Genomic DNA, 14862 nt, shown 5'->3' on the forward strand with positions numbered 1-14862 from the left:
CTTGGCCGTGGGGATTTTGAGATGTCCTTCCCCATCTGATCTCCGCTCAGAGAGGCACATGGGGGCCGAGAGGTAGGAAAACTACATCGCCGCCACACTTGGCTCTAAGAAGAGCATTCTTTGCTCATCTTGGACCCTGCCAAACAGGCCTCGGCTCATCCATTGCCTTGTTTTATTTCTAACTCATTTCCTCTGCCTTTGAATTTCTGGGGCCGGGGTCTCTTTTTTCCCCATCATAGTGATTCACCCCCTACCCCCGCAGGTCTTTCTCCCAGCTTCTGATCATTTTCATGAGAAATACATCTGTGTCCACAGCATCCTGCTATAAGCATGTCAGCCTCGCCTTTTGTCTTAGACAATTTTGTGTTACTAGAACAAAATACCGGTGGCTGAGAAAATTTATAAAGAAAAGAGGTGTGTTTGGGCTCTCGTTCTAGAGTGCAGAGTTGAAGGCTCCTGTTTTGTGATGATTTCTTGCTGGCTGAGATTTGAAGTGGTGTAGGACATTAGTGTGGCAGCAGACAGGGAGTCTGTGTGGTGTGTTCTGGTCTTTGTTCCTCTTTTTTTTTGAGGGGGTTGCTTGTGGGGCTTGAACTCTGGGCCTGGGCACTGACCCTGAGCTCTTCAGCTCAAGGCAAGTACTCTCCATTTGAGCCATAGTGCCACTTCTGGTTTTCTAGTGGTTCATTGGAGATTCTCTCATGGACTTTTCTCCTCGGGCTGGTTTTGAAAGGTGATCCTCAGCCTCCTGAGTGGCTAGGATTACAGGTGTGAGCTACAGGCACTTGGCATGGATAGCTTTCATAATGGTTTGATCCCACAGGATCTCTGAAGTTCTGGGCTCACTGTACTCTGTGGCTGTCTTTGGTACAGTGCCTTCCTTGGGTTCACTTCCCTGGGCTTGTGAGCGTCACCCTAAAACATCTCAATTCTCCTGCTGCCTCTCTGAGTGTGCCTTCTTATCCATCTTCAAGGGATGCTGTTCCCTTCCCTTCCCATTGAATATCCCTCTTCTCATGGATTCTGTCCTTGACCTTCTTTTCCTGTTCCCACTCATCTGTCCTGTGGGAAATATCTTCTGTTCCTACAGCTTTAAAGCTACCTCTGCTTTATGACTTCTAAATCTCTACCTCTAGGTCTCAGCCCTCGATTTATACATCCAATTTCCTTCCAGTTGTTTTTCACTAAATTTTCCATGAGCACTTTGAACTCAACAGGATAAAAACAGAACCTCTCTTCAACCTCACCTGCCTTGGTCTGTTCAAGCAGCTATATATAACAAAATTCTCTAGACCGTATAGCGTGTGTACAACAGACAGTGATTTCTCCCATCTGTGGCACGTGACAAGTCTAATCAAGCCTCCTGACTACTCCACGGAAGGGGACAGGGTCCCTCTTTTATAAGAGTATTTCTCTCTCTCTCTCTTTTTTTTTCTTTGTGCCAGTACTGGGGCTTGAACTCAGGGCCTGGGCATTGTCTCTTGGCTTTTGTGCTCAAGGCTGTGGCTCCACCTTGAGCCACAACTCCACTTCCAGCTTTTTAGTGGCTAATTGCAGATAAAATCTGGACTTGGGCTGGGAAGGTGGCTCAGTGGTGGAGTGCTTGCCTTGCATGCATGAGGCCCTGGGTTCGATTCCTTAGCACCACATAAACAGAAAAAGCCGGAAGTGGCGCTGTGGCTCAAGTGGTAGAGCGCGCGCCTTGAACTGAAGAGCTGAGGGACAGTGCCCAGGCCCAGAGTTCAAAACCCACGACCGACAAAACCAAAACCAAAATTTGGATGGACCTTTCCACCTGGTCAGGGTTCAAACTGGGATCCTTAGACCTTCTCAGCCTTCTGTGTAGCTGGGATCCCAGGCTCGAGCTCAGTAGCCCACATCTGTATTGATTCAGTTTATGTACCAAACAGCTTCCTTTATTTTCCTTTCCCTTCCCTTCTCTTTCCTTCTTTCTGATGCCAGGGATTGAACCCGGGGCCTTGCATTTGCTAAGCATTTGCTCTACCACTGAGCTATACCACCAGCCTCAGCAATATTGTTTTCTAACTGTTACAAAAAGCCCCAACAAAGGCATGCGGTGTGTGCAACTGGTATATCAGCTCTTCCAAGAAACCCAGATGGTTCCAAGCAAATTTAGTTGGGTGCTAAAAACAAGACTTCCCCCATAGATTAAAATTAAGTTACTAACACACACACACACACACACGCACACGCACACACACACACACACACACACACACACACACACACACACACACACACACACACCTTTTCAGTATCCTTTATTCCTCAAGAGTCTCTTTACTATGTTTCATTTTTCATTTCAGTATTTCACTATAGCTCTGATCTGCCAAACAAGGTGAAGTGAGTTAGTAACAAACTCTAATGTATAACAGACATGAATCCAGTGATTATCTATCTACCAGTCTCATAATTTTTAGCACCAGGTGATCCAATTACTTGGTTTCACTAATGCATATCCATTATGTGATGGCATTTAGCTGACACTTCTTGACCTCTGTTTATTATCTCTAATAATCTGATCAACGTAACTAAAGATAATTAAAACTACCGTACATAATGGTCTGCATACCTCAAATATATTTATGAGCTGAGTGCTGGTGGCTCATGCTTGTAATCCTACTACTCAGGAGGCTGAGATCTGAGGCTCATGGTTTGAAGCCTGTCTCCAATCAATCACCAAAAAGCTGGAAGTAGATGTTGTGACTTAAGTGGTAGAGTGTCCGCCAAAAAGCCCAAATGAGAATAAGAGGTTCTGAGTTCAAGCCCCAGTATATCAGCAAACACACACACACACACACACACACACACACACACACACACACACACACACACACACACACACACACACACACACACACACTATAACCATCTTTAAAAGTTTAGGAACAAGATGGCAATTTTTCAGATGCAGCTCCCTCAAGTTTACATTTAATGGGGCTATAAAATCGGGTGCAATATAAATAGGTCTTCAATAGGTATTCGTGGGGGAGAGATGGTTTAAGTCAGATTTAAGGATTTAATGCCATTCCGATTATATTTGGGGCAGTCTAGGAAGATCAAGTGAAGAATTTGGAGGTTAACAGCTGACACACCGCCTGGCTAGAAAGCAAGTCACAGCAGATGTAAGCAATGCTCGGTGACGTCAAAGGAAAAAACGGCTTTAAAATAATGTCTGTTAGAAACCATTAGCTCCTTTTCCACAGGCCTACCTTACAGTTTGGTTTTAGAGACTAAATGCCAGCCAGGAATTCTGTCCTTGCAGGTGTGTTTATCTCAGAGCTGCATCCGGGGACTCAAGAAAGAAATCCATCTGACAAAGGGGCTGGCTCTGTACCTACAGCAGGAAGGTGATCCCACCGTTCTCTTCACAGAGATCTAGCAAGTCATTTGTATTGTTACAAAGCTCATCAGCACCCTGGACAAAGTTATCACCAGACCCTTCCAGTCCCCGAGGCCGAACAATGACTCTTTCTTTTGCAGAATCCAGTTCAGGGTAAGCGGTTCTAGGCAAACACCATTCAACACTTAAAGACCCACAAGAAGGACGCATGAACGTCCATGAATGCTGAATTAATGCCTTGCATCTACGACACACCCACCCAGCATGCCACCAAAAAAAGGTGTCACTCATGATTGTTAGATGCTATTTACGCTCATAACACTTTGTGTGTGTGTGTGTGTGTGTGTGTGTGTGTGTGCATGTGCGCATAGGCATGTGTGCCTACACGCCTGCCATGGGGTTAAACTCAGGGCCTGGAAGCTGTTCCTTAGCTTTTTTGTGTGTAAGGCTAGCACTCTACCACTTGAGTCACAGCTCCACTTCTGGCTTTTTGGTGGTTAACTGGAGATAAGAATCTTACGTACTCTCCTGTCTAGGCTGGCTTCAAACTGTGATCCTCAGATCTCAGCCTGTTGAGTAGTTAGGATTACAGATGTGAGCCACTGGCACCCAATCCAATATCTTTCTTTGCTTCTTATCCCCTACTCTCCAGCCCAGGATCTAATCAAGAATCAGGCATTAGGGGTTGGGAAGATGGCTCAGTGGTAGAGCGTTTGCCTTGCATACATGAGGCCCTGGGTTCGATTCCTCAGCACCACATAAGCAGAAAAAGCCAGAAGTGGCGCTGTGGCTCAAATGGTAGAGCGCTAGCCTTGAGCTGAAGAGCTGAGGGACAATCGCCCAGGCCCAGAGTTCAGGCCCCATGACTGGACCTCCCCTCCCCCCACAAAAAAAAGACTCAGGCATTAAATTCAGTTGTCAAGTTCTTTTAGGTGGTTCCTAGGTTTTTGTTTGGTTTTGGTGTGTGCGCGTGCATGCACATTTGTATTTGAGTTGAACTCGGGTCTGGCATTTTCACTTGGTTTCTTCACTTAAGGCTGATGCTCTACCATTTGAGCCACAGCTCTACTTCCAGCCAGTAAACTGGAGATAAGAGTCTCACGGACTATTTTGCCCCGCCTTGCTTCAAACCACGATCCTTAGCTCTCCCCTCTTGAGTAGCTAGGATTACAGGTGTGAGCCACCTGTGTCTGGCTGGTTTTGGTTTTTTAGAATTTATTTTTCAAACAAGTTGGGCCAGTTGGATGTCTGATTCATTCCTTACGATTGAACTCGGGTTAAACATGGAAAGGTCAATCCAAGGAGGGGGTCCCTGGCCGTGTGTCCCACGGGGAGACACAGTATGCCCATTTGCTCTATGATCAGTTACACAAGATTTGCTCCCTGTGGCGTCGATCATTAATGTGTAATCTCTGCAGTGATATTGTGCAATAGTGTGCATGTGCTGTTCCCCAGTATCCGCTTCCTTCAATGGTGTCAGTCTCCTGGTGACTCAGTGATTTCCACAACAGTTATAAAATGGTCATTCAGATGCTGCTACTTAAATAAGCCTCTCCTAGCTTTGCTCTCCAGTTTCCCAATCATAATTTGGCACTGTCTCCGGTTGTCCTGCTTTCAGCCATGTTGCTTAACTGTCTTCTTAACTCTTAGTACTACTACGTCAGCACAGCATAGTTGAACTAAGGCCAGACAGAAAACAAACACTTACGCTGGGTTGTATCTATCAAGAGTAATCATTACAAGCAATAATTGTAGCTTCTTTACGGAGGTGAGAAACACTGTGATTATACCTGAGTCAGGAAGCCAACTCTTAGGCTGCTGGACAGAATTCCTCTTTGATCATTTAAAACAAACAAACAAAAACACCCACCTCTCAGATGTACTGCAAATAGGAACAGCTACCTCCCAAGGAATCAGACATGATCTGCTTTTATTCATTGCCCTCAAAAGAATGCTACTGGACATAGATGTACAGTGGCATGGAACAAAGTAGAAAACAATCTTGCCAAAGTACAAATGGGAGTGGTGTTTTATACAATTTTTTCTTCTTCTTCTTTTTTTTTTTTAAAGTATCTTCTGACTTATTAGAGAAAATTACCGATTTCGTAGGTGGCTGGTTATAATAATCCACGGTTAAAAGCAGAGCCATAAAAGTTGAAGACATCAGAGATCATATCTAAAAATAAAGCAAATACTTAATTCCCAGTTCTCCCTGGCACGTCTGTTTTATAATTTAATTTTTGAGTACATCTTGAAATGCGTTACTAACCATCGCATTTGCCGCATTGCCTTCTTGACGTTACAAATGCTGACACTGCATCGCACTTCATGAGGACTGTTTGTTGTCGATTAAAAAAACAATAGATAGAGACAGTTCTCCCCGACATGATGAAGCTTTTCCTGGCAGCTGGCTGCTCCCAGGGTAAGCGATTTGGGGTGAGGAGGTCATCTCTGGCCCTCTCCCCAGGGCATGAACGATGAGCCTTCAATGCCGGGAGATGTTTATGCAACTCTGGTGAAGGTGGCACCCAGAGAATAAACTCCATTTGTGTGGAAACCTTTGTACTTAAGGAAATGGAATAGCCTAATTTCCTAAAACCAACAACAACCCATTGTTTGTGGAAATCAGTCTTAACTAATGTAAGGTAATAATCAGCAGTTAAACTCGAAAGCAATTAGGGCCAAGAGTCACTGGCTCACACCTGTAATCCTAGCTACTCAGGAAGGAGGCTGAGATCCCAGGGTCATGGTTTGCAGCTAGTCCAGACAAGGAACGTCCATGAGACTCTTATCTCCATTTAATCACCAAAAAGCCAAAAGTAGAGTATGGCTCAAGTGGTAGAGCCTTGAGCAAAAAGGACTCAGGGACAGAGCCAAGGACCTGAGTTCCAGTCCCATGACCAACCAAAAAAAAAAAAAAAGATAAATCATGCAACATGGAATCCTACTGTTGTTTCCGGAATAGAACCTAGGACTTCAGGGGAAAAGTGGCGAAATTTGCACTAAGTATGTACTTTGGACAAACACACCAAAGTTAGGGACATGTTCACATTAGGGTAGGAGTGGTGCACAGTGGAAGGAAACTGCGCTCATCATCTATACAACATTACTGCATACTAAGATGATCACCAACATAAAGAGTTCATTTCAAAACATTCTGTAAGGCATGTCATGCCCTTCTTTGGCTTACACTCCTGGGCTAACTTCCCCCTGTACTACAATCCAAACTCTTTGCCACAGCCCCACATGCCTTCCACGATCTGGCTTCCCCCTCTGTTCAACCTCATCGACTTCTCTACCTTCTTTCCCTCTGGGCAATGAAATGATCTTCTTTTTAATTTTGTTGGACGTGGGGCTTGAACTCTGGGCCTGGGCACTGTCCCTCAGCTCTTCAGCTCAAGGCCAGGGCTCTACCACGTGAGCCACAGCGCCACTTCCAGTTTTCTGGTGGTTCACTGGATGGAGATCAGAGTCTCATGGACTTTCCTGCCTGGGCTGGCTTTGAACCTCAATCTGCAGATCTCAGCCTCTTGAGTAGCTAGGATTACAGGCGTGAACCACCCGGGCCCAGCTGGGCAATGGTTTTCTATCCGTTCCTGGAATTTCTGACTGTCAGGGAACCAAGGTCTTTGCCCTCAGCGTCTCTGCCTTCCTGTGCTGTGAATGCTATAACATACTGCTACATGCTGGGCAGCTTAAACAACAAAATTGAGTCATCTCACAGTTCCTGGGGAGGCTGAAAACTCAAGGGCAGGGTGCTGCTGGCAAGGTTGGTTGGTTGTCCGCCTCCCCACCCCCCAGTCCTCCCATCTAGTCTGGCAGTCAGCCAACTCACTATGCTGCTCTCTCCTGTGCGCATGTGCACCAACTTCTCCTTAACTGCCCAAGTTTTCTCTTCTCACAAGGATGCTGGATTAGGCCCCACCCTAATCCCCTTGTTTGAAGTGAATCCATTCTTTAAAGGCTCTGCCACCAAACACAATCATATTCTGAAGGCTTCGATAGATGAATTGGGGTGGAATGTTGCACCTCAGCTCATGATTGCACCCCTGGCCTGGAAAACCAGCAGATGGCAGGCTCTGTGCCAAACTCAGACCCACTTGGAATTGTCCTGCATTGTGAGAGGCCTTTCTGACTGCATGGCTTCCACGTGGCTCTCTATCCTGTTTATTGCCTTTGTGACAGTTACAGCTGCGATTCCTTCCTTGCTTTGCTGGCTTGTGGTCTGAATTCTCCTACTCCAGGAGCAAGGGACCACAGGTCTCTGTCTGATGGCTGTATCCTCAACACCTCTCCTAGTGCCTACCTTCCAGTAACAGGTGCACAACCACAAATGACTAACAACTCATACAAAACCAGCCTCGTGAACAAAGCACCATTATCGCAGCCAATCCAAGATATACTATTCACAGGATGGCTGGCCCAGTGGCTACCTCTAGTATGTGTATGAGAACTTACAGTTTAAAAAGAACCTCCATATAAACGAACCTCTAGAAAACGTCCACGCTTTGACAGAGGCATTATTGCGTTCGTGTGTGGGGACGCATGCGCCAGTACTCAGAGCCTGGATGCCGTCCCTTAACTTTTTCATTCAAGGCGTGCTGGTGCTCTACTATTTGAACCACAGTCCTACTTCTGACTTTTTACTGGTTAATTGGAGATCAGAGTCTCATGGACTTTCTTACTCAGACTGGCTTCAAATGGTGTGAGCTACCGGCACCCAGCTTGATACAAGCATTATTTATTCTATCTTCTTGTTAAGCCAAGACTCCAGTCGGTTAATAGGATTGCTGAAGGTCACAGAGCCGGAGCTGGAATGATCTTTTGGTCTCTAGAACAATGCTGTGTTCTTTCCTTCCAACCTTGATGAACTAGGCAGTAAATAAATTCCAAATACTTGTTTCAGTCAACCTCTCGGGAGAGCTCTGTGAAAGACAGAGCTTAGTTTCCAGGAACTGAAAAAGAACTAGACGTTCTTTGCTTATCGGACTTTCCTAGCTGAGGAATACTGTCTTTGTCGATAATGTGACTAATAAGAATATATACGGTGTCTTGGGCCACACAGCAGGGTGGTGGTTACAGCCAAACAGGCGTTTTGGAAAATGTTCTATTTTCAGCAGTAGGAAAAGAAAAGGCATCCAAAGATTTTGCTTTCTTGAGTGTTTGTGTCTTAAATCTGTTAGGTCTCAGCCATGTTGTCCCTTAGGTCCCCTTGGGAGAGTTTTAGAAATCCTCGTGCCTGGTCAGGTGTCTGTGGTTTATGCCTATAATCCCAGCTACTTAGGAGGCTGCAATGTGTAGTTCAAAGCCAGTCCAGGCAGGAAAGTCTGAGACTCTTTTCTCCAATCAACCAGCAAAAAGCCAGAAGTGGAGCTGTTAGCAGAGCACCAGCCTTGAACAAAAGAGCAAATGGACAATACCTGGGCCCTGAGTTCAAGCCCCCAACACTGGCATTAAGAAGAAGGAAAAAAAAAAGCAAAGCAAAGCAGGGTGACATTGTCCAAAAAGAAATGTGCTCGTGACCGGACTTACGTAACTGTAACCCCTCGGTACCTCACCTTTATACTAACAGATTAAACAAAACAAAGCACAGGCCAGCCTGGGGGCATCCATGACTGCCAGCTTCTCAGGTGACTTGCCCAGCTAGTCGCTGGCTGGCTGAGGCTCGAATGGTCAAGCCAAACAGAGCATGGGCCATTTTTACAAGCATGCCCACAACCACACCCAGAATTCAGCCCCCTGGAAGGGTGTGTATGAGATCCTTCCTCCGTGGTAGCTGCAGTGGGGCCAACGAAGGCAATGAAACCCCCTCCCCCCGGGGTGAGAGGGGGTGGGGATGGAGAATCCAGGCGGGAGCCAATGGTCAAACTTCTCAGGTGATGTCAGAGCCGCTGCTGTTAAGAGGCGCTGGGGTTTTGTTTGGAAAAAGGAATAGGGGCCAGGCCACCCCCATTATCCCCTGGGACCCCAGTCACCTGCAGCAGGTGTCACACACATGGCTGAGCTTTTTGCTGAGCCAGGCCGAGCTGAGCAATGACTCTCTTAAACCCAGAATTAGGGCCTTACACAAACAACAGAACCTCATTTTGGTCCGGTGCCAGCCTCCGCCCAGCACTCATTAAGGCTTAAATAATTCTCCTCAGTAGGTGCGTAACATAAACGGGTCTCAATTGGGAGAGAACTCCCCCTCTGCTGGCCAGGCTTATAGTAATCACAGTTTGCAGGTTCGCACAAGCACCAATTTATTAGCTTTCTTTTTTTTTTTTAATCGAGAAGCAGTATTTCTAGCTAGTCATCCTATAAACACTATTTCTTTCTTGTTCCTTTTTTTAACTAGAATTTGGAGGGTGTAAAAATATGACTTATATGATCATTGATAATAAGATAATAACATGTGCTCTATTCCGCCACTAATCCATGTGATTATCACTATCGTCTTGCCATTTAATTATTGCTTCTTATCATCAGCCATTTCATTAAAGTTTTGGCAGGTAGGGGAGGAAATCAGGTTAGAGATAGTGGCAAGAAGGATGGCAACCGAATGATAAGATTTGACGTTCAGAGCATGGAGAAATGAACTGAGCTTTTATTAAATAACCTGGCAGCGCGTGTGGAGGCAGGCGGATGCCCACCTCTGCCCACCAGTCCTGAACTCTGCTTCCACTCTGGACAGAAGAGGAGCTGGAGCCCTTGCCAGGCGCTGGTGGCTCATGCTTGCAGTCCTAATTACTCAAGAACAAAGAAGCCCGGGAGAGTCAGAACAGCACATCAGGCCTGGGGCTGGTGGCTCACGGCTGTCAGCCTAGCTACTCAGGAGGCTGAGATCTGAGGATCGTGGTTCAAAGCCAGCCTGGGCAGGAAAGTCCATGAAACTCTTATCTCCAATTAACCAGAAAACTGGAAAGCGGTACTGTGTCTCAAGTGGTAGAGCGCTTGCCTTGAGCATGGAGAGGCTCAGGGACAGCATCCAGGCCCTAACTTCAAGTCCCACAACACACACACACACACACACACACACACACACACACACACACACACACACACACACACACACACACACACACACACACACACACACACACACACACACACACACACACACACACACACACACACACACACACTCTCTCTCTCTCTCTCTCTCTCTCTCTCTCTCTCTCTCTCTCTCGACAATGGATTTTAAGCAATACGAATACACCAAGTTCCTGGCCCAAATGCCTAAGAGTCAGAATGCCATGTGGGGTAAAGGTTTTCCCTAGGTGCCCCCGATTTTTTCGGGTGGGATATGTGTGAATGTACAGATAGGCCCACCTAAGCATGAGCTAAGAGATCAGGTTCAGGGTCCCACACAGATCTGATTCGAGTCACTTCTCCAAGTCAAGTAATAGCCGCTGAAAACATCTGTACTGAATCCAATGGTCAGAACCAAACCCTGGGGAGCTGCGTTTCCCATCATCCTCTCCGCCTCTAATGATAGTCATTGCAAGTAAAGATCACAGAGGTTTTTGGGGTTGGGGGAAAGCACATCTCAATGAGCCACAGGGACCAGGCCAAACAGGACATCTCAGAGGTCCTGGGCGCAGACTCTGCCGCCCGCCCTGGTCATAGAGACTCTGGAAACGCACAGCTGCACAGCACACAACAAGGCCACAAGCTACTCACGCTGTCATTGCTCCCTTTGTTGTCCTCGTACTTGGTTTCTATGTGGATGGAGAATTTCGGCAGAAAGGAGCACTGTGGAGAGAAGGGAAACTTCCATTAGCATGACTTTCCCTTCCTTTCAAGCACGATTTGAGAGCAAGATTGCCAAGGTACTACATCCATCAGGACGTTTAGATACGCAAAGCCGCTGCTGGAGCGTGATTGATTTCTCCAGTCAGACCACAGACAGTCATGGCTATGGAAGGCCACAGGGCCCAAGAGAGTATTTCCAGAAGGAGTATGTTCAAGGGGATCCTGCCACTTGGCTATAGAGAAGCAAATCCTTGAAGCGAGGGTCAGGCTCCAGCACTGGGAGAGACCACCACGGCTCAGACCTCACTTTACCTTTCCATAGTCATAGAATACTCAGGCCAGACACACCTGCTGTTTAACAGCTGACTCTGGGGAAGTCATATAACTTCTCTGAACCCTAGTATTCAAACAGGAATCAAAAGCATTATCTAAGAGTGACATTATAAAAACTAAAGTGAGCCAGGCGCTGGTGATTCACGCCTGTAATCCTAGCTACTCAGGAGGCTGAGATCTGAGGATCGCGGTTCAAAGCCAGCCTGGGCAGAAAAAAGGACTCTTATCACCAATAAACCACTCATAAAACTGGAAGTGGCGCGGTAGTTCAAGTGGTAGAGCGCTAGCCTTGAACTGAAGAGCTGAGGGACAGCGCTCAAGCCCAGAGTTCAAGCCCCACTACAGAACCCCTGCAAAACCCCCCCCCCCCCGCAAAAAAAGCTAAAGTGATATATAAAAAACAGAGTCCAAGCTGGGCATCCATGGCTCACACCTGTAATCCTAGCTACTCAGGAGGCTGAGATCTAAGACACAAGTTTGAAGCCAGCCCAGGTAGACAAATCTGAAACTCGTATCTCCAATTAATCAGCAAAAAAGCTGAAAGTAGAGGTTTGGCTCAAGTGGTAGAGTGCCAGCTTTGAGTAAAAAAGCCAAGTATGAACACAAGCCCCTGAGTTCAAGCCCCCATAGCAGCGCACGCGCACGTGCACACACACACATTGAGTGCAAGATGTCTGGGGTGTGTCTCAGTGGTGGGGTACAGGCTGTGTGTACACAAAGCCTTGGGATTCGGTCCCCACAAAATCAAACCCAAGTGTGTGTGTGAGTCACAGCGAAGGATTCCTTCACCCAAGCGCAATGATCAGGATGTAGCTGCGGAGGAAACAGAGTTTCTGACCAGAAACAGCAGCCTCTCTGCTTGGGTGGACCAGCGAGGGAGAGAAAGCTGAACTGTGGGGCGGGCCTGGCAGGGCTCAGTGGGTCCCGCTGTCCTGTCACGGCGTCGAGCTTTGAAGGACTGGCGCAGTCTGGGAAGAGGACTTTGATGGATGCTGGGATAAACACCCTCCTGCCGGTACTAAGCTGGGCAGCGACTTTCTCAGCCACCACAGATGGGGCTGGAGGCTAATGGGTAAAACAAGCCCAGGGCTCCATGGGGCGGAGTGGAGGTGGAGGTGTGGCTGCAGGTGATGGGAAAATGAGACTGGACTTGATCGGATCCCAGCGCTAAAAGGCTTTTTATGTAGCACACTCAGAGCATGCGCTATGGGGTACCTGACACATTCAAGATGCATTCACATATTTGCCAAATCTCCCAGGGGTAAATCCTATTATCATCTCTTTTTTTTTTTTTTTTTTGTCAGTCCTGGGGCTTGAACTCTGGGCCTGAGCGCTGTCCCTGAGCTCTTCAGCTCAAGGTAAGTGCTCTACCACTTGAGCTACAGCGCCTCTTCTGGTTTTCTGGTGGTTTATTGGAGATAAGAGTCATAGACTTTCCTACCTGTACTGGCTTTGAACCTTGATCCTCAGATCTCAGCCTCCTGAGTAGCTAGGATTACAGGTGTGAGCCACCAGGTGCCCGGCTCATCTCTGCTTTCAAAATGCAGAATAGAAGCACTGAGGGGTTAAGTAAACAGCCCAGGATCACACAGCTAGTGCATCAGCTGAAAGCTGAGCAGCCTGGTCCTAGTGTTCAAACACGGCATGATTACCCTAGTGCTTCTCAAAGAGAGGATGTGTGGCCCTGTAACGGCAGGACCATCCTAGCTCACCTTGTTACTAATGCCAATTCTTGGGCTTCCGCCAAGACCCACGGAGTCAGAAACCCTGGAGTGAACATTACCTCACAGCTCATTAAGAGTCCATAAATAATCCAGGCACAGTGGCTCATGTCTGTAATCCTAGTTACTCAGGAGGCTGAGATCTGAGGATCGCCATTCAAAGCCAGCTCAGGCAGGAAAGTCCACGAGACTCTTATTTCCAATGAGACAGATAGACAGACAGATATACACACACATACAAGCCAGAAGTGGAGTTGTGCTAGATTGCTAACCTTAAGCTTAGGGACGGACACACACACACACACACACACACACACACACACACACACACACACACACACACACACACACACACACACACACACACACACACACACACACACACACACACACACACACACACACACACACACACACACACACACACACGTGTCCATAAGAGACCTCCTTTTCCCCCCATGGGCTTCACCCCCCCCAGCCACAGCAGAGACCTCATGGGCCTAAGTACCAGAAGGCAAGGGCTGGGAATTAGCCCTGGATAATTTCCCCAACACTGCATGCCTGTGCGCATCTAGCTCCGATGTGTCTTAATCTCAGTGCTTCAAGCCACCTGAACCCTGGCTAAGAAGGCACCGAAGCCATCGATCCCAGTAATCGCCGTTATACAGAATGAGGCCCTGGGATGATTCATCAACACCTTCTCCAGGCTCCGCTCCAACCTTCTTCGGGAACTGCTGCCCTCACACCCGGTGCCAGGGAGTCCCAGGGCAGGGCTGCGAGCCGCCAGTCCTGGAGGGCTGCCCCACCCCACGCCCCGCAGCAGAGCTCGGATTGACTTCTGAAGATGGAGAGACGTCCTGGCAGACAGACACTCTTCAAAGCCAAGAGACTTGAGGGAAATCAATGTTGGACTTTTGAGCCCATAATTCATCTGAGGATCACTGCAGTAACGGGTGGGGGGTGGGTCTGGGGGTGCCAAGTAGAAAACCACAAAGCGCTCTTACCGACTGAACCTCGAAACCACGTAACTAGGTCAGGCAAAGGCATTTTAGCATTAGGGATGAAAACCCAAATATGAAATGCAACGCTCCCGATGCAAATGAGCAGATGTGGTTATTTTTAAGTTGAGGACTTCGGGTTGTTGTGTTATCGGGTGATGGTGCACCTGCCTTCAGCAAAGCAGACGAGGATCGGCCAGCACCAGACAGGCCCAGTCCACGGCAGCCAGTGTGTAGTCCTTGGGCAGATGGTTTGGGATGGATCACCGCTTGGGATATCTGATGGCTGCTGCCTGGAGCCTTGGTATGTTTGAGTATCTCAAGTTAAAATCAGGAATGTTGGCCAAGTGACAGTGGCTCACACATGTAATCCTAGCTACTCAGGAGACTGAGATCTGAAGACCAAGGTTCAAAGCCAGCCAAGGTAAGATCAATGCAAGGAGAGCCCAGTGGCTGGACATTGAGCCCAGCTCAGACCTCTAGGGGCCTTAGTACCAGAAGAGGCTGAGAACTGGCCACAGATGAACTTTCCTGACATTGCATGCCTGTGTGTATTTGAGTGAAGAAACTAAGGGGACAGGGCAGGCCCCCAGTTCAAGTCCCAGTACCAATACACACACACACACACACACACACACACACACACACACACACACACACACACACACACACACACACACACACACACACACACACACACACACACACACAC

At 47.6% G+C, this 14862-nt stretch overlaps 1 protein-coding gene across 1 annotated transcript in view; it reads right to left on the reverse strand.

Annotated features, from left to right (window-relative positions):
- Pitpnc1 (phosphatidylinositol transfer protein cytoplasmic 1) overlaps nt 1–14862 on the reverse strand; it is a 235137-nt gene that overhangs the window by 71991 nt on the left and 148284 nt on the right. The window contains exon 5 of the mRNA XM_069993118.1: nt 11027–11098. Within this exon, the coding sequence (XP_069849219.1) occupies nt 11027–11098 (72 nt within the window). The remainder of the gene's footprint in view (nt 1–11026; nt 11099–14862) is intronic.

This window comes from Dipodomys merriami, unplaced genomic scaffold (assembly GCF_024711535.1).
Source record: "Dipodomys merriami isolate MVZ:Mamm:240054 unplaced genomic scaffold, mDipMer1.0.p SCAF_42, whole genome shotgun sequence".
In the NCBI taxonomy this organism is placed as follows: Eukaryota; Metazoa; Chordata; class Mammalia; order Rodentia; family Heteromyidae; genus Dipodomys; species Dipodomys merriami.